This window comes from Cervus canadensis, chromosome 13 (genome assembly GCF_019320065.1).
Source record: "Cervus canadensis isolate Bull #8, Minnesota chromosome 13, ASM1932006v1, whole genome shotgun sequence".
NCBI lineage: Eukaryota > Metazoa > Chordata > Mammalia > Artiodactyla > Cervidae > Cervus > Cervus canadensis.
Genome location: NC_057398.1, coordinates 72,270,924 through 72,289,663, shown reverse-complemented (window position 1 = coordinate 72,289,663; position 18,740 = coordinate 72,270,924). Strand labels below are relative to the sequence as shown.

The 18,740-nt window shown below is 36.2% G+C and overlaps 1 protein-coding gene across 3 annotated transcripts in view; it reads left to right on the top strand.

Moving 5' to 3' along the window:
* Nucleotides 1–18,740, top strand: part of C4BPA (complement component 4 binding protein alpha) — a 43,706-nt gene that overhangs the window by 7,257 nt on the left and 17,709 nt on the right. The window contains exons 2-4 of one of the 3 annotated variants that reach the window (XM_043486354.1): nt 676–830; nt 1,819–2,001; nt 2,654–2,753. In XM_043486354.1, the coding sequence (XP_043342289.1) occupies nt 676–830; nt 1,819–2,001; nt 2,654–2,753 (438 nt within the window). Of the gene's footprint in view, nt 1–666; nt 831–1,818; nt 2,002–2,653; nt 2,754–18,740 lie in introns of all 3 variants that reach the window. The other 2 variants (XM_043486353.1, XM_043486355.1) reach the window with 2 other exon arrangements.

The window sequence follows — 18,740 nt, the reverse complement described above, 5'->3', positions numbered from 1 at the left end:
AAAGTACATTTGTCACATATATTTTTATTTATATACCTATATACATATATCTACATTTATCTGTGTTGTTATCGTCTAGTTGCTAAGTCATGTCCAACTCTTTGCGATGCCTGTTTCTCCTCTGTTCATTTCAATCTGTCATGTATATTTAATACATCCACTCTAGTGATATTAAGGTATAATAATGTATCACTCTAAGGACATATTAAAAACAGACACACCAAAACCAAATCAAAACAAAACCGAAAAACAATGGCTCTTTACTCTCTAAAGAGTAACATCCGTAAATTCCTAACCTTGGCTCTTAGGTCCCATTCAGACACACCCGAGAGCTGCCTCCTGCTTGACAACCATCTGCAACACCTTACTTTCCAGCCGCACTGTAGTCCTATGTTCTGTTCCCCAATATGCCCTGCCTACCTTTTCTAACTTTTACAGAATACCTAACTCAGATTAAGCTACCTCCCATCTCTCCACTTGGAATGAATCTCTTTCATGAGCAGAGTGCTTCTTCAGAGGCTAACACCTACTGTTTCATGTTGCAACATTTGTGCACCTGTCTTTTCTTCCAACTCTAGGCTGTAATTTCTTCAAGACATGGATCCCATAGCATGATCCTAGTGCTTTATGACAAGTAGGAATTCAATGATTGTTTTTTAAATTGAGTTCTTTCAGCAGAAAGGTGTCAATGAAGCATCAGAGAGTTCCAGTTGTGATCCGTCATAGCAAGGGGACAATGGCATCCTGGCCCTTCTCTAGGCTGTGGAGTATCTCTGATCCAATTCTGTTCCAAGTGACCTTGGTTGCTACTCTGTTGGCCACTGTTCTTGGTGAGTAATAGGGAGAGAAGTTCAAATTGTCAGCAAAGTTTCAAGATCATTTGCTCCTTCACTTTCAAGACTAACAAAGAGCTGATTAAGCTTTTAGCAGAAATTCAGCTTTAGCAACAAAGGGTTTATTTGATGGAGTTTGGAATTTATGCAGAATTTGGAACTTAAGGGGATTTGGTATAATTTGGAATGTAGGGGTCATTTGCTTTACACATAGTCAGTTTTGTAGACATTTCCTCCTAGAATTTCTTCTTCAGGGATTTCCAAAACTATCCCCAACCATGACTTGAAACAAATCTGTATTATCTATTAGCCTGACTAAACAATCTTCACTTCCTGTGGGTTTATCCAGAATGGACAGGAAAAGTATAAATTTCTAGTGTGGCTCCTAAAAGGTAAATCAGCCCTATATTTTGTTCTTGCAAGTAAAGCAGGATTAAGATTGTTATGCATCAAGGGCTCCATGTTTCTTCCTTCAGACCACACAAAATACAGGATGCAAAAAGGACAAATTAGAAATGTTATAGTCATCCTTCTCCTAGCCACCAAGTTTCTGTTCTCTGAACCAACCAATGCTATGTAATGTTACTATTAATTAAATGGTAAGTTTCTGTTATTATTAATGAAATGATATACTTCTGTTGAAGAAACTGTTGGACTTCTGGATTTGCATGGATGCATATGAGTCAGCAGATATGGGCAATCTGATAGGCTGATGAAATCTTGTCTGCCATCTTTTTAAGATAAATCATTTATAGGAGAAGAGAAATGAAAAATTTATGCCTTTTATCTTTTTCATTGTCGTTAATCAACAAACATGTATTACTAATTACTATCTGGACTCATCGAACAGTGGGGATAATAGGAGTTATTATTTTTCTTGATTAGAGGAGAAAAGAATGGTTCCTGCCCTAAAGTAATGCCACTGAAACTTCAGGATGCTGTGTCTCAAGCTCTAACTTGAGTGTTTTCTCATTTTGGTATTCAGGCAGTTGTGGTATTCCACCCTATTTAGACTTTGCTTATCCAATAAATGAGTTGAATGAGACAACGTTTGAAACTGGAACTACTCTGAGATACAACTGTCGTCCTGGCTACAGGATAAGTTCAAAAAGTTACTCTCTTACCTGTGAAGCAACAGGCAGTTGGAAATACAGAGAGTTTTGTGTCAGTAAGTATGAACATTCATTTCTCTTATTTGTGCTTTGTCTTTCTTCTCAAAGTTGCCTCAGGAACTAAGCTTTATAAATGCAAATGAGTATCTTTGATCACTAAGGAACAATCCAGTTTGTCAGTTACTGATTTCAATGTACACATGTGTGCCATTTTTTGAAAAAACAAACAAATGAATAAAACAAAAAAACATTAGGAGACACCTAGTTGCACTGAAAAATAAATCTATCACTTACAATCTTCATTTTAATACACTGAAAACTAGATTCACTGTATAAAATTATTAAAATTATGTGTCTGGACAATGACAATACAGTTTTCAAAGAAACCTCATCCCAAATACTGTTTTTGGAAGATGCTGTTATTCACTCTTAATTGAGAATAAATTCTGTGATGCTTTTCTAGTATTATGGGTATACACATGCAATCTATACTTTTTTTTTGTACCTTTTGTGATCAAGGACATGTATTTTGAGTGGCTTAAGTTCAAAGTACACACTGGCGATGTAGAAAGGAGCTTAGCTCCCTGGTCAGTATGTTAAATTCCAGACCATAGACTTCATTACCACAATGATCCATCAGTTCTCTTTTCTAATGCCATATACTTGAGTACATGGAATCACTAATCATCATTTTAATTTTTCTCACAGAAAAACGATGTGGAAATCCAGGAGAATTACTTAATGGGCAAGTGATAGTTAAGACAGATTACTCTTTTGGATCAGAAATAGAATTCAGCTGTTCAGAAGGGTGAGTGTGAGGCAATCTAGAGATACTTTTCTTTTAAATTAAAATTTTAAGATAGCTAATGTATAATATAATATATATTTCAAAACTAAACATGATATAAAAGGTATCCACTGAGAATTCTCACTTTCATTCTATTGCCATCCCACATTCCTTTCTATCTTTAAACAGGGATACACTTATATTGGTTTCTCATGTATTTTTCTAGTGTTTAGTTTTACAAATACAAGTTAAGAAATTAGTATGTATTTTTATTTGACAACTTTCCAATAGGAGAAGTAGTCTTAAATCTCTTAAATCTTGCTTTATATTTTATTTATCAATATAAACAGAAGGTATCTCTATGTTTGTGCATAGAGAGGTTTCTCATTAATTCCCTTTTATGCCTGCCCAGGATTTTATTGTGTAATGTATTGTGGACTGATAATCTCTTTGATGGATCCATGAATTTTCCAATCTTTTTCTGTTCTGAACTATGCTCTAATGCATTACCTTGTATATATAGATTATATCTGTAGGGTAAATTTCCATGGTAGGAATCCTGGGTCAAAGAGTATATATATTTGAAAATATTTTCCAAATTGCTCTCTATAGGAGTTACATGGTTTTGCAGAGTATACAAATGTCTATCTCACCATAAACTTTTCAACTAAGTTTGCTGTCAAACCTTCAATGCTTGTAAAAATTTTGAAAATTTTCCAATTTAAGAGGTAAAAATGAAATCTTACTATACTTTAACTGTATATTTCTCTTATTCTGAGTAAAATTCAGCATGTTTTAATAAGAAGTGTTTGTATTTATTCAATATTTGTGAGTTATTTGGCATATCCTTTGCCTATTTTTACTATTAACTAGTTGGGCATTTTATTCTTAATTTTTAAGGTATATGGATACACATATTCACATGGATTTGTGTCTATTAGGAAACACCTTGTTTCTGATGTGAGCTGCAACTTTGTCTTCAAAGTCTTTCTTTTGACTTGGCTTTGGTGCATACACGCATGTGTGCTAAGTTGCTTCAATCATGTTTGACTCTTTTTGACCCTCTGGACTGTAGCTTGCCGGGTTCTTCTGTCCATGGGATTCTCCAGGCAAGAATACTGACTGGATCTCCTCTTCCAGGGGATCTTCCTGACCCAGGGATCAAACCCGCATCTCTTGTGTCTTCTGCATTGCAGTCAAATTCTTTACCCACTGAACCAACTGGGAAGCCCTTGGCTTTGGTATATGTTGTCAAATTTATCAGTCTTCCTTTTAAAATGGCTTCTGAATTTTAAGTCTTAATTTGAAAGTCCTTCCCAAATACAAGGTTTTGAACTATTTGCCTAGCTTTCTTCTACACTTTTATGTTTTCATATTTTTTAATGTTAAAAGCTTTGATCCATTTGGAGTCAATATATACTATACAGTACGAGGTACATATCCCAGTCCATATTTTTCCATATGACTTTCCTGTTATCACATCATTTATTAAAAAGTCCATCTTCAACTTACTGATTTGAGATTGTTTTTGGTACTATATGAAATTCTCATATATATCTGGGTCTATTTCTAGACTTTCTATTCAATCATTGTTTTGTCTATATATTTATATACACATTGCACAGTCATCTAATTATTGATGTTTTATAATATGTTTTAATAGTAATATGGGTAGTTCTATGTAATTAGTTTTCTTTTCTAGAATTTTCCTAACAAAACTTGTTTATCTTTCTACATGAACTTTAAAGTTAGGCATATTTTAAAATCATGTTGAATTAGCTTTTAACTTTATTTTAGGAGAATGGATTTAAAAAAAAATTCCGAGTCTCTCTAGACAAGAATATGTTACTGTAGGGAAGGCAAAACTTTACCTTTACCCTCTTAGGGTCTCTGACTGGGCCTGAAAATTAAGTTGACATAACACAGATTAATAGGAGAAAAGTATACCAATCTAATTTTTACATGTACATGGGAACCTGCACAGGAAAATGAAGACCTCCAAAATGATTAGGCCTATGTGCTTATATGTTAATTTTTTTTTTTTTTTTTTTTTTACTGGAATATAATTGCTTTCCTATGGCTTCCCTGGTGGCTTACATGATAAAGAATCTACCTGCAATGCAGGAGACCCAGGTTTGATCCCTGGGTGGGGAAGATCCCCTGGAGAAGGAAATGGCAACCTACTCCAGTATTCTTGCCTGGAGAATCCCATGGACAAAGAAGCCTGGTAAGCTAATATCCATGGGGTCGCAAAGAGTCAGATGTGACTGAGCAACTAATGCATGTGTTAGTTTCTGCTGTACAAAAAGTGAATCAGTTATATGTATACATATATTGCCTCCTTTTTAGATCTCTCCCTACCATCCCACCCATCTAGGTTATCACAGAGTATTGAGCTGAGCCCCCTGTGCTTTACTATAGGTTCCCACTAGCTATCTATCTTACACATGGCAGTGTATATATGTCAACCTAATCTCTTAATCATTCCACTCTCCTTTTCCTGCTGTGTCATATGCCCATTCTGTATGTCTGTGTCTCTATTCCTGCCCTGAAACTAGGTTCATCTGTACCATTTTTCTAGATTCCACATTCATGCACTAATATACCATGCTCGTTTTTTTCTTTCTGACTTACTTCACTCTGTATGACAGATGATAGGTCCATCCACATGGACCAATTTTGTTCCCTTTTATGGTGAAAAATATTCCATTGTATATATGTACCACATCTTCTTTATCTATTTGTCTGTTGATGGACACAGGTTGTTTCCATGTCCTGGCCATTGTAATTAGTGCTGCAATGAACACTGTGGTACCTTGTCTTTTTGAATTATGGTTTTCTCAGGATGTATGCCCAGCGGTGGGATTGCTGGGTCATAAGGTAGTTCTATGTTTATTTTTTCAAGGAACCTCCACACATTTCACCATAGTGGCTGTATCAGTTTACATTCCCAGCAATAGTGCAAGAGGGTTCCCATTTCCCCACACCCTCTCCAGCATTTATTGCTTGTAGATTTTTGATGATGGCCACTATCATCAGAGTGAGGTGATACCTCATTGTAATTTTGATTCACATTTATCTAATAATTAGTGATGTTGAGTATATTTTCATGTGCCTTTTGGCCATCTGTATGTCTTCTTTGAAGAAATGTCTATTTAGATCTTATGCCCATTTTCTGTTGGGTTTTTTCTTTGATATTGAGCTCTGTGGGCTGTTTATACAATTTGGAGATTAATCTTTTGTCTGTTGCTTTGTTTGCAAATATTTTTTCTCATTCTGAGGGTTTTTTTTTTTGTCTTATTTATGGTTTCCTTTGCTATGAAAAAGTTTTTTAAGTTTAATTAAATTCCAGTTGTTTATTTTTGTTTTTATTTTCATTACTCTAGGAGGTGTGTCCAAAAAGATCTTGCTGTGATTTCTGCTGGAAAAAAGTGTCTTTCCTATGTTTTCCTCTAAGAATAAATGTCCAGTCTTGCAGTAGGTCTTTAATCCATTTTGAGTTTATTTTTGTGTATGGAGTTAGGTAGTGTTCTAATTTCATTCTTTAACACACATCAATACCTGTCCAGTTCTCCCAGCACCACTTATTGAAGTGACTGTCTTTTCTCCTGTGTATGCTCTTGCCTCCTTTACCATAGATTTGGTGACTATAGATGCTTGGGTTTATCTCTGAGCTTTCTATCCTGCTCTGTTGATCTATATTTCTGTTTTTGTGCCTATACTATACTATCTTGATTACTGTAGCTTTGTAATATAGTCAGGGAGCCTGATTCTTCCAGCTCTCTTTTTCAAGATTGCTTTGATTATTCAGGATAGTTTGTATTTTCATGCAAATTATAAAATTTTTTGTTCTAATTGTGTGAAAAATGCCATCGTTAATTTGATAGGGATTGCATTGAATCTGTAGATTGCTTTGGGTAGCATATTCATTTTCATGATATTGATTCTTCCCATCCAAGAACATGGTATATCTCTTCAACTATTTGTGTCATCTTTGACTTCTTTCATCAGTGTTTTATAGTTTGCTGAGTACACATCTTTTGTCTCCTTCAGTTCAGTTCAATTCAGTTCAGTCGCTCAGTCGTGTCCAACTCTTTGTGGTCCCATGAATCGCAGCACACCAGGCCTCCGTCTCCATCACCAACTCCCGGAGTCTACCCAAACCCATGCCCATCAAGTCGGTGATGCCATCCAGCCATCTCATCTTCGTCGTCCCCTTCTCCTCCTGCCCCCAATACCTTCCAGCATCAGGGTCTTTTCCAATGAGTCAACTCTTCGCATGAGGTGGCCAAAGTACTGGAGTTTCAGCTTCAGCATCAGCCCTTCCCAATGAACACTCAGGACTGATCTCCTTTAGGATGGACTGGTTGGACATCCTTGCAGTTCAAGGGACTCTCAAGAGTCTTCTCCAACACCACAGTTCAAAAGCATCAACTTTTCAGCGCTCAGATTTCTTCACAGTCCAACTCTCACATCCATACATGACCACTGGAAAAACCATAGCCGTGACTAGATGGACCTTTGTTGGCAAAGTAATGTCTCTGCTTTTTAATATGCTATCTAGGTTGGTCATAACTTTCCTTCCAAGGAGTAAGGGTCTTTTAATTTCATGGCTGCAGTCACCATTTGCAGTGATTTTGGAGCCCAAAAAATAAAGTCTATCACTGTTTCCACTGTCTCCCCATCTATTTCCCATGAGAGGATGGGACCAGATACCATGATCTTAGTTTTCTGAATGTTAAGCTTTAAGCCAACTTTTTCACTCTCCTCTTTGACTTTCAAGAGGCTTTTTAGTTGTCTCCTTAGGTAGGTTTATTCCTAGGTATTTTATTCTTTTTGCTGTAAATGGGATTGTTTCCTTAATTTCTCTTTCTAATGTTTTGCTCTTAGTGTATAGGAATGCAAGAGAGTTCTTTGCATTAATATTGTATCCTGAAACTTTATCAAGTTCATTGATTAGCTCTAGTATTTTCCTGGCGGCATCTTTAGGATTTTCTATGTATAGTATCATGTCATCTGCAAACAATGATAACCTGGATTCCTTTTTTTTTTTTTCGTTTTTCTTCTCTGGGTTCTTTTTCCAATCTGTATTCCACTTTTTTTTTTCTTTTTCTTCTCTGATTGCCATGACTAGGACTTCCAAACTAGTTGAATAATAGTGGTGAGAGTAGACATCTTTGTCTTGGTCCTGATTAGAGGAAATGTTTCCAGTTTTTTTGCCACTGAGAATGATGTTTGCTGTGGGTTTGTCATATATGGCCTTTATTATGTTGAGGTAGATTCCCTCTATGTCCACTTTCAGGAGAATTTTTTTTTTCCTTCACAAATGGGTGTTGAATTTTGTCAAAAACTTTTTCTGCATCTATTGAGATGATCATACTGTTTACATTCTTCATTTTGTTAATGTAGTGTGTAATACACTATATATAAACTTATGTAAACTATATGTAAACTATATATATAAACTTATGTAATATAAGTTGATTTGCATGTATAGAAGAATCCTTGTATCCTTGAGATAAATCTCACTTGACCATGGTTTATGAGCCTTTTTGCATATTATTGGATTCTATTTGCTAATATTTTGTTAAGGATTTTTGAGTCTATTTTTATCAGTGATATTGGTGTATAATCCTTTTTGTGATTTCTTAGTCTGGTTTTGATATCAGGGTGGTGGTAGCCTCATAGAACAAGTCTGGGAGTGTTCCTCCTTCTGCATTTTTTTAGGGGAAGTTTGAGGATAGGCATTAGATGCTTTCTAAATATTTGATAAAATTTGCCATGAAACCATCTGGTCTTGGAGGATTTTTAATTACAGTTTCCATTTGGTTACTTGTGATTGGTCTGTTTATATTTTCTAATTCCTCCTGGTTCAGTCTTGGAAAGTTGTCCTTTTCATCCAGGTTGTCTACTTTGTTGGCATATAGTTGTTTCTAGCAGTCTCTTGTGGTCCTTTGATTTTCTATGGTATAAATTATCATTTCTCCTTTTCCATTTCTAATTTTATTGATTTGAGTCCTCTCCCTTTTTTTCTTGATGATTCTGGATAAGGGTTTATATGTTTTATTTATCTTCTCCAAGAACCAACTTTTAGTTATATAGATTTTTGTTACTGTTTTATTCATTTCTATTTCATTTATTTCTGCTCTGACCTCTTCTTTCCTTCTACTAACTTTGGTTTGTTGTTGTTGTTGTTCTTTCTTTAGTTTCTTTAGATGTAAGATTAGATTGCTTATTTGAGACTATTCTTGTTTCTTGAGTTGAGGTTGAATTGCTATAACTTCCCTTTTAGAATTACTTTTGCTTCACCCCATAGGTTTTGGATTGTCCTGTTTTTGTTGTCATTCATTTCTGCGTATAAAATATTTTTCTCCTTTGATTTCTTCAATGATCTCTTGCTTATTAAGAAGGGCACTGTTCAACCTCCATATGTTTATGTTTTAGTTTTTTTCCTTGTAATTAATTTCTAATCTCATACTGTTGTGGTCAGAAAAGATCCCTGATACAATTTCAATTTTCTTAAATGTCCCAAGGCTTGGTTTGTGACCAAAGATGTGATCTATCCTGGAGAATATTCCATGTGCACATGAGAAGAAATTGTATTTTGCAACTTTCAAGTGAATGTCCTATAAATATACATCAAATCTATCTAGTCTATCATGTCATTTAAAGCTGTATTTCTTTATTTATTTTCTGTCTGGATGATCTGCCTATTGGAGTAAGTGGGGTGTTAATGTCCCCCACTATTATTGTGTTACTATCAATTTGCCCTTTTATGGTGGTTAGCATTTGCCTTATATATTGAGGTGCTCCTATGCTGGCTGCATAAATACTTAAAATTGTTACATTTTCTCCTTGGATTGATTCCATGATCAATATGTAGTGTCCTCCCTTATCTCTTGTAGCTCTATTTACTTTAAAGTCTATCTTGTCTGATATGAGAATTGCTGCTACCACTTTCTTTTTATTTCAATTTGCATGGAATATCTTTTTCCATCCTCTCACTTTATGTCTGTATATGTCCCTAAGTCTGAAGTGGGTTTCTTATAGACAGCATATGTATGGGTCTTGTTTTTGTATTCATTCAGCCAGTCTGTGCCTTTTGATTGGAACACTTAATCCATTTACTTTCAAGGTAATTATTGATATGTATGTTCCTATTACCATTTTCTTGGCTCCATTTTCGTGGCTCAGACGGTAAAGTGTCTGCCCACAATGTGGGAGACCCGGGTTCAATCCCCGGGTTGGGAAGATCCCCTGGAGAAGGGAACGGCAACCCACTCCAGTACTCTTGCCTAGAAAACTCCATGAATGGAGGAGCCTTGTGGGCTACAGTCCATGGGGTCACAAAGAGTCGGACAAGACTGAGTGACTTCACTTCACTATTACCATTTTCTTAATTGTTTTTGGTTGTTTTTGTTGTTCTTTCTTTTCTCTTGTACTTCATACCTAGAGAATTTGTTGTAAACCTAGTTTGGTGGTGCTGAATTCTTTTAGTTTTGCTTTTCTCCACCAAATCTGAATGAGATCCTTGCTGGGTAAATCTTGGTTGTAGGTTTTTCCCTTTCATCACTTATATCCTGCCATTCCCTTCTGAGTTGTAGAGTTTCTGCTGAAAAATCAGCTGACAACTTTACGGGGATTCCCTTGTATGTTATTTCTTACTTTTCACTTTCTACTTTTAACATCTTTTCTTTGAATTTACTTTTTGTTCATTTGATTGATACGTGCTTTTTTCTTGGGTTTATCCTATATGAGACTCTCTGTGCTTCCTGGACATGGGTGGATATTTACTTTCCCATGTTAGGGAAGTTTTCAACTATAATCTCTTCAAATGTTTTCTCAAACCCTTTCTCCTTCTCTTCTCCTGGGACTCCTACAATTTGAATTGTTGGTTCATTTAATGTTGTCCCAGAGGTCTCTGAGACTGTCCTCAATTTCTTTCATTCTTTTTTGTTTATTCTTTTCCTTGGCAGTTATTTTCACTCTTCTATTTTCCAGCTCACAAATTGATTCTTCTGGTTCTGTTATTGTTATTGATTCCTTCTAATGGATTTTTCATTTCACTTATTGTATTGTTCACCACTGTTTGTTTAGTCCTTTAGGTCTTCTAGGTCCTTGTTAAATATTTGTTGTATTTTCTGGATCTATGCCTCTATTCTTTTTCCAAGGTTTTGATCATTTCTACTATCATTACTCTGAACTCTTTTTTCAGATAGGTTGCCTATTTCCTCTTCATTTATTTGGTCTTGTAGGGTTTTTTGTTTTTTTTTCTTGTAGGTTTTTTACCTTGTAACATATGTTATTGTGGTCTCATTTTTTTTTTTTTTTTTAATGGGTGGGGCTATATCCCTGTCTTACTTGTTGTTTGGCCTGAGGTTTCCAGCACTGGAGTTAGCAGGCAGTTGGGCAGAGTCAGGTTTTGGTGCTGAGATGAGGCCCTCCAGGATGACTCACTCTGAATTAATATTCCCTTTGGTCCGAGGTTCTCTGTCAGTCTAGTAGTTTGGATGCAACTCTCCCACTACATGGAGCTCACTCCTAAACCCCAGGGCAAAGAAAAAAAAAGTAAGAAGGAAAAAGAAAAATATGACAATAACAAAGAATAAAAGGTAAAATTAGAAAATTAAAAATATATTAGAAAAATAAAAACATAAATGAAACAAAAATACAGCAAAACAGAAGCACAACAGCAAAAAATGAAAAAAGAAGGACAAGGGTTCTGGAAAAGGCCTTGGCTGTAGGTGGGCAGGTCTTAGGAGAGAATGGGGCTTAGGCAGGTTTGGGGCGTAAGCTCAGGACCAGTCTTGAGAAGTGACGGAGGCAGGACTTAGGGCTCAGCAGAGCTGGAGGGTACCTCAGTGGTCCAAGGTTCAGGCAACAGGACTGCAACAGGCTCTCCAGGGTCCAAATTGGAGGGGGAAACAGTGGTCCCATTCCCTTCCAATCCAATCCCTGGAATGTTTCTCCTCATCTCTGCTGAACCCCTCACTGGATGGTCCTCACTTGAGCGTGAAAACCCTTCTCCTCCCCCAGCTGCATCTCAGGAGCACTAGGTCTGCTGGCGTCTCTCTTCCTCCCTCCTTCCCTCCGTCACTCTCTTGCCCCCAGGAACCCTGCAGCTAGAGGGGGCCTCAGAGGGTGAAGGTTCAGGTCTGAGATCCCAGCAGGCCTCCTAGGGTTTGAGTGGGCAGGGGAAGTGCTGGCTGTGTTGCCTTTTGATCCTGTGATTCCCCCAAGATCTCTCCACATCCCCATTGTCGGCGGCCCACTCCCAGCTTGTGAATCCCCTGTCTGCCCCCAGCTGAGCCTCAGGGTGCCAGTTCCTCCCGCTTCCCTTCCCCCTACGTCCTACCTGGTCACACAGGCATTCCTCCCAGCCTTAGGTGTCTGAGGTCCCCCACCAGTGCCTGACAGATGCCCTAGCTGTGAGGAGACGTGAACTCCATGTCCTCCTACTCTGCCACATTTACCCCACCCTTTATATATTAGACTGAGCAAAGAATAGTATTTGTGGATCACCTGGAGAAGGAAATGGTAACCTGCTCCAGTATTCCTGCCTGGAAAATCCCATGGACAGAGGAGTCTGGTGGGGTACAGTCCATGGGGTCACAAAAGAGTTGGACACAACTTAGCGACTAAACAACAATGACAGCAATGAAAATATGTATGGTGGCTAAAGAGAGATAAGCATTATTTTTAACATGATCTTTCAGTACAGATTTCTCTTGGCCTCAATACTCTTATTTCAAGTGATAAAAATGTTCTTTCCTCCTGGTATAGAAAAGTGATCTTTCACCTGGGAATTTGGTCTGCTTTGAGGAAGAAAAGGGGAGGTCAGAAGTTTCTTGCATCTGCTAATTTTCAGGTACATTTAGCTGAAAATAATACTGATGCCAAAGTGGCCTGTTTTGGAGTGCTATACCCTATTCATTTTAGTGTTTTTCTCTTGTTTCTTCAGAAGTGTTTCAATATTTTCTTTCTGCACTTCTTGAAGTGATTAAACCTAGGTATTTTAGTTTTGCTATTTTATTTATTTTTAATTTTTTACTTATTTTATTTAATTTTTGGCTGTGGTGGGTCTTTGTTACTGCAAGGGACTTACTGTAGTTGTGGCGAGTAGGGCTACTCTCTGATTGTGGTGCTCACTGGCTTCTCATTGTGGTGGCTCCTCTTGTTGCAGAGCACAGGGTGTGTGGGCTTTGGTAATTGTTGTGGCCCCTGGGCTCAGAGTAAAGGCTCAATTGTTGTGGTGTACAGGCTTAGTTGCTCTTCAGTATGTGGGATCTTCCTGGATCAGGGATCAAACTCATATCTCCTGCATTAGCAGGTGGATTCTTTACCCCTGAGCCACCAAGGAAACCCTTATTTTTGCTACTTTAAATGGATCATTTCTTCCATTAAATACTGTAACATTATATGTGTATTTGTATTTAAATATGCTTGATTTCTGTATGTAAACTTGATATCTAAGCTAACTTTCTGAATTCTTTTATTATTTATATTAGTTTTTCAGTTTAATTCTCTTGGGATTACCCAGTTTGTAATCATATCCTCTGCAAAGAGTGATTATTTTACCTCTTAATTTCCATTTTCATACTTTTTTTTATTGCAGTTTATTTTATTTATTTATTTATTTTTGGTCTAATCGGTTATATTAGTTGGGACTAACTCAGGTGTATATATATGGATTTGCTATAGGAATCTGACTTGATAACAGTCTGGCAGCTGGTGAAAGTGTACAGGAGGCTGTTTCTTCTACATTTGCTACTGTGACCTGAGGTCAGCAGGGCAGGCAGTCAAAAAGGGAAGGTGGATTTGAAGTGGGAGATGCAAAACCAAAAGAGGAACTACATGGCTGAGTGGAGTATAGACTGGAAGTCATAGTATGCACTAGAGTATACCCATGAGTATAGACTGGGACTCATATTCTTTCATTACCTCTTAGCCTTTGCCTTCAAAGATGAGAATGTTTTGTAGAAGTTGTTGCCCTTCTCCACGGTGCTGATGTGCTTGGATCAGAAGTTGGATGATGTGAAGGAGGACATCCTCCAGGAGCTGGGTTTGCTGTAATCCTGGCTGTGTGCTATGGCACCCGGGTGATGGAGCAGAGAAGCAACAATATGTGTTCTGTAGGCACATCTTGTGCTGTGATCTGACCTTTTAAACATATATAGAACTTGGCTACTAATTCACTTATAGACCACAATAACTTGACATTATGCATGAAAGAAAATTCTGGAAAAAATTCTCTTTAGGTTAAGTTGATGCAATTCAAACCTACTAGGGTCCACCCACTCCTTTTCAAATTTGGCATTTATATGCACTTGTTTTAACCATATTTAGTTTAACTTACAGATAAAGGCAATAGCAAAATTGTGCTTCCAACTTACATGATGCAACTATCTCTCATACAACTGAAAACATGCTAACTTTCTCTCCCAAAGACAATCTTCTTTAAGCAAAATCATACCTCTCCTTTGATATCCTACAATTTAAATACTGAGCTATATAAGATAAACTACTATATCTTGTTTAGATGGTAGAGGGATGAAAAAAGAAAAGAGAAACATTTAATTTAGACCAAATCTATTCATATGTAAAGAAGAAAGAAATATTTATAACTACTAGGATTCTTATTTCTACAATGATCATGTGGTTGTAGTTGGTATTTGTAACTACTTGCTTCTATTACCCTTTCCATATCCTCTTTGTCCTCAGCAAACACTTCATCTGATCCTGAATCCTTGCCTAGGGGGATCACCTGAACATTTATCCTTGTATTTTAAAATTAAATTTATTTATTTTTAATTGAAGGATAATTGCTTTACAATATTGTATTGTTTTCTGCCAAACATCAACATGAATCAGTCATAGGTATACTATATCCCTTCCCTCTTGAAACTCCCTCCCACCTCCCTCTGCATCCCACCCCTCTAGATTGTTAATAGAGCCCCAGTTTGAGTTCCCTGAGTCATAGAGCAAATTTCTACTGGCTATATATTTTACATATGGTAGTGTGTATGTTTCCATGTTACTCTCTCTGTACATCCCACCCTCTCCTTCCTCCCCCACCATGTTATAAGTCTGTTCTCTATGCCTGCATCTCCCATGCTGCCCTGCAAATAGGTCAATCAGTACTGTCTTTCCAGATTCCATATATATATGCATTAATATACGATACTTGTTTTTCTCTTTCTGATTTACTTCACTCTGTTTAATAGGCTCTACATTCATTCACTTCATCAGAACTGACTCAAACACATTCCTTTTATATGACTGAATAATATTCCATTGTATATACATAACATAGCTTCTTTATCCATTCATCTGCCAATGGACATTTAGGTTGCTTCCATGTCCTAGCTATTGTAAATAGTGTTGCAATGAACATGTAACTATTTCAATTTTGGTTTCCTCAGGGTATATGCCTAGGAGTGGGATTGCTGGGTTATATGGTGGTTTTAGTCGTAGTTTCTTTTTGTATTAGTTAATTTATTTTAATTGGAGCATAATTACTTTACAATATCATGGTGGTTTTGGCCATACATCGACATGAATCAGCCATGAGTACATATGTGTCCCCGGCATACTGAAACCCCCTCCCAGTTCCTTCCCAACCCCATCCCTCTGGGTTGTCCCAGAGCACTGGCTTTGAGTGCCCTGCTTCATGCATCAAACTTGCACTGGTCATCTGTTTTATATATGGTAATATACATGTTTCAATGCTATTCTCTCAGATCATCCCACCTCGCCTTCTCCCACATGTTCCAAAAGTCTGTTCTTTATGTCTGTGTCTCTTTTGCTGTCTTGCATATAGGATTGCCATTACCATCTTTTTAAATTCCATATATATGTAATAATATACTGTATTGGTGTTTCTGACTTCACTCTGTATAATAGGCTTCAGTTTCATCTACCTCATTAGGACTGACTCAGATGTGTTCTTTTTTATAGCTGAGTAACATTCCATTGTGTATATGTACCACAACTCTTCATGTGCTTATTAGCCATCTGTATGTCTTCTTCAGAAGAATGCCTGTTTAGGTGTTTTGCCCACTTTTTTGATTGGGCTGTTTGCTTTTCTGGTATTGAGTGTATGAGCTGCTTGTATATTTTGTAGATTAATCCTTTGTCAGTTGTTTCATTTACTATTATTTTCTCGCATTCTGAGGGTTGTCTTTTCACTATGTTTATAGTTTCCTTTGCTGTGCAAAAGTCCTAAAGTTTATTAGGTCCCACTTGTTTATTTTTCTTTTTCATTACTCTAGCTATGATTTATGTCATACAGTGTTCTGCCTATGTTTCCTCTATGAGTTTTATAGTTTCTGGCCTTAAATTTAAATCTTTAATCCATTTTGAGTTTATCTTTGTGTATGGTGTTAGGATGTGTTCTAATTTCATTCTTTGTCCAGTTTTCCCAGCACCACTTATTGAAGAGACTATCTTTGCCCCATTGTATACTCTTGCCTCCTTTGTCAAACGTAAGTTGCCAATAGGTGTGTGGGTTTATCTCTGGCTTTCTGTCTTGTTCCATTGGTCTATATTTCTATTTTTTGTGCCAATACCATACTGTCTTGATGACTGTAATTTTGTAATGTAGTCTGAAGTCAGGGTGGTTGATTCCTCCAGCTCCATTCTTCTTTCTCAAGATTGCTGTGACACTTCTTGACTTTTTGTGTTTCCATATGAATCATGAGGTTTTTTGTTCTAGTTCTGTGAAAAATGCCATTGTTCATTTGATAGGGATCACGTTGAATCTGTAGATTGCATTTGGTAGTATAGTCATTTTCACAATATTGATTCTTCCAACCTAAGAACATGGAAAATCTCTCCATTTGATTATGTTGTCTTTGATTTCTTTCATCATTGCTTTATAGTTTTCTGTATACACTTCTTATCTCCTTAGGTAGGTTTATTTCTAGGTATTTTATTCTTTGTTTTACAATGGTAAATGGGATTTATTCCTTAATTTCTCTTTCTGATTTTTCTTTGCTTTAGTGTATAGGAATGTAAGTGATTTCTGTGTATTGATTTTGTATCCTGTAACTTTACTAAATTCAACTGATTAGCTCTAGTAATTTTCTGATAGTATCCTTAGGGTTTTCTGTATATAGTATCATGTTGTCTGCAGACAGTGAGAGTTTTATTTCTGCTTTGCTAATCTGTATTCCTTTTATTTCTTTTTATTCTCTGCCATAGCTAGGACTTACAAAACTATGTCAAATAACAGTGGTGTGAATGGGCACCCTTGTCTTGTTCCTGATCTTAGAGGGAATGCTTTCAGTTTTTCACCACTGAGAATAATGTTTGCTGTGGGTTTATCATATATGCCCTTTATTATGTTGAGGTAGATTCCTTCTATGCCCACTTTTTTGAAGAGTCTTTATCATAAATGGGTGCTGAATTTTGTCAAAAGCTTTTCCTGCATCTATTGAAATTATCATATCATTTTTATCTTTCAATTTATTAATATGGTGTATCACACTGATTGATTTGTGTATATTGAAGAATCCTTGCATCCCTGAAATAAACATGACTTGATCATGGTGTATGATCTTCGTAATGCATTGTTGAATTCTGTTAGAATTTTCTTGAGTAGTTTTACATCTATATTCACCAATGATATTAGCCTGCAATTTTCCTTTTTGTGGTTTGTCTTTGTCTGGTTTTGCTCTCAGGGTGATTGTGCCCCTGTAGCATGAGTTTGGAATTGTTCCTTCAACTACAATGTTTTGAAAGAGTTTTAGAAGTGTAGGCATTAATTCTTCTAATGTTTGATAGAATTCACCTGTGAAGCCATCTGGCCCTGGGTTTCTGCTTTTTGGGAGTTTTCCTTTTTTTTCAATCACATTTTTAAATTTCACTGCTTGTAATTGGCTTGTTCATATATTCTATTTCTTTCTGTTCACTCTTGGAAGTTTGAACTTTTCTAAAAATCTGTCCATTTCTTCTGGGTTGTCCATTTTATTTACATATAGTTGCTTATAATAGTCTCTTAAAATCCTTTGTATTTTTGCATTGTCTTTTGTAACTTATCCTTTTTCATTCCTAATTTTGTTGATTTGATTCTTCTCCCTTTTTTCTTGATGAGTCTGGCTAATGGTTTGTTAATATTATTTATTTTCTCAAAGAACCATCTTTTAGTTGTATTAATCTTTATTATTGTTCCATTTATTTCTTTTTCATTTATTTCTGCTCTGATCTTCATGATATCTTTGCTTTTAGTGACTTTGGGATCTTTTTGTTCTTCTTTTTGTTATTTTAGTTGTAAAGTTAAGTTTTCTATTTGATTTTTTCTTGTTTCTTGTGGTAGGATTGTATTGCTACAAACTTCCCTTTTAGAACTGCTTTTGATGAATCCCATAGGTTTTGGGTTGTTGTGTTTTCATCGTCATTTGTTTCTAAAGATTTTTTCATTTCCCGTTTTATTTCTTCAACAACATGTTCATTACTTAGAATGTATTATTTAATCTCCATGTGTTTATATGTATATTTTTTTACAGTCCCCCCCCCCATAACTAATATCTAGTCTCATAGTATTGTGGCTAGAAAAGATGCTTGATATGATTTCAATTTTCTTAAGTTTACTGAGACTTGATTTCTGACCCAAGATGTATGAACCTTTATTCTTTAATGACGATTAGCAGTCCTGAATGTATTGGGTTGTTATAGTTTTCATTGACTTTAATTAGAGGCCATGGAAGTAGTACAAGGTGGTGTCCAGGAAATCTCCCTACTTTTCAGATATAAACATCATCACCACTGTTGCTTTTAAGCAATCCAATTTCCCATAGCTAATCAAGATTAATCACTTCACTCAGGAAAGTAACATTCTTCTTTGTCTGTTTATTCATTTACTTGTGCACCCAGATTTGATGAGGCCAAGTTTCAAGTTTAATTTTCCAGGACAGTAATAGATTATAGAATAAAAGAACAAATTAAAAAAAATAAAAGAACAAATTAACAGATACACATCTAATTGCAGTGATACAATTTTACAAAATG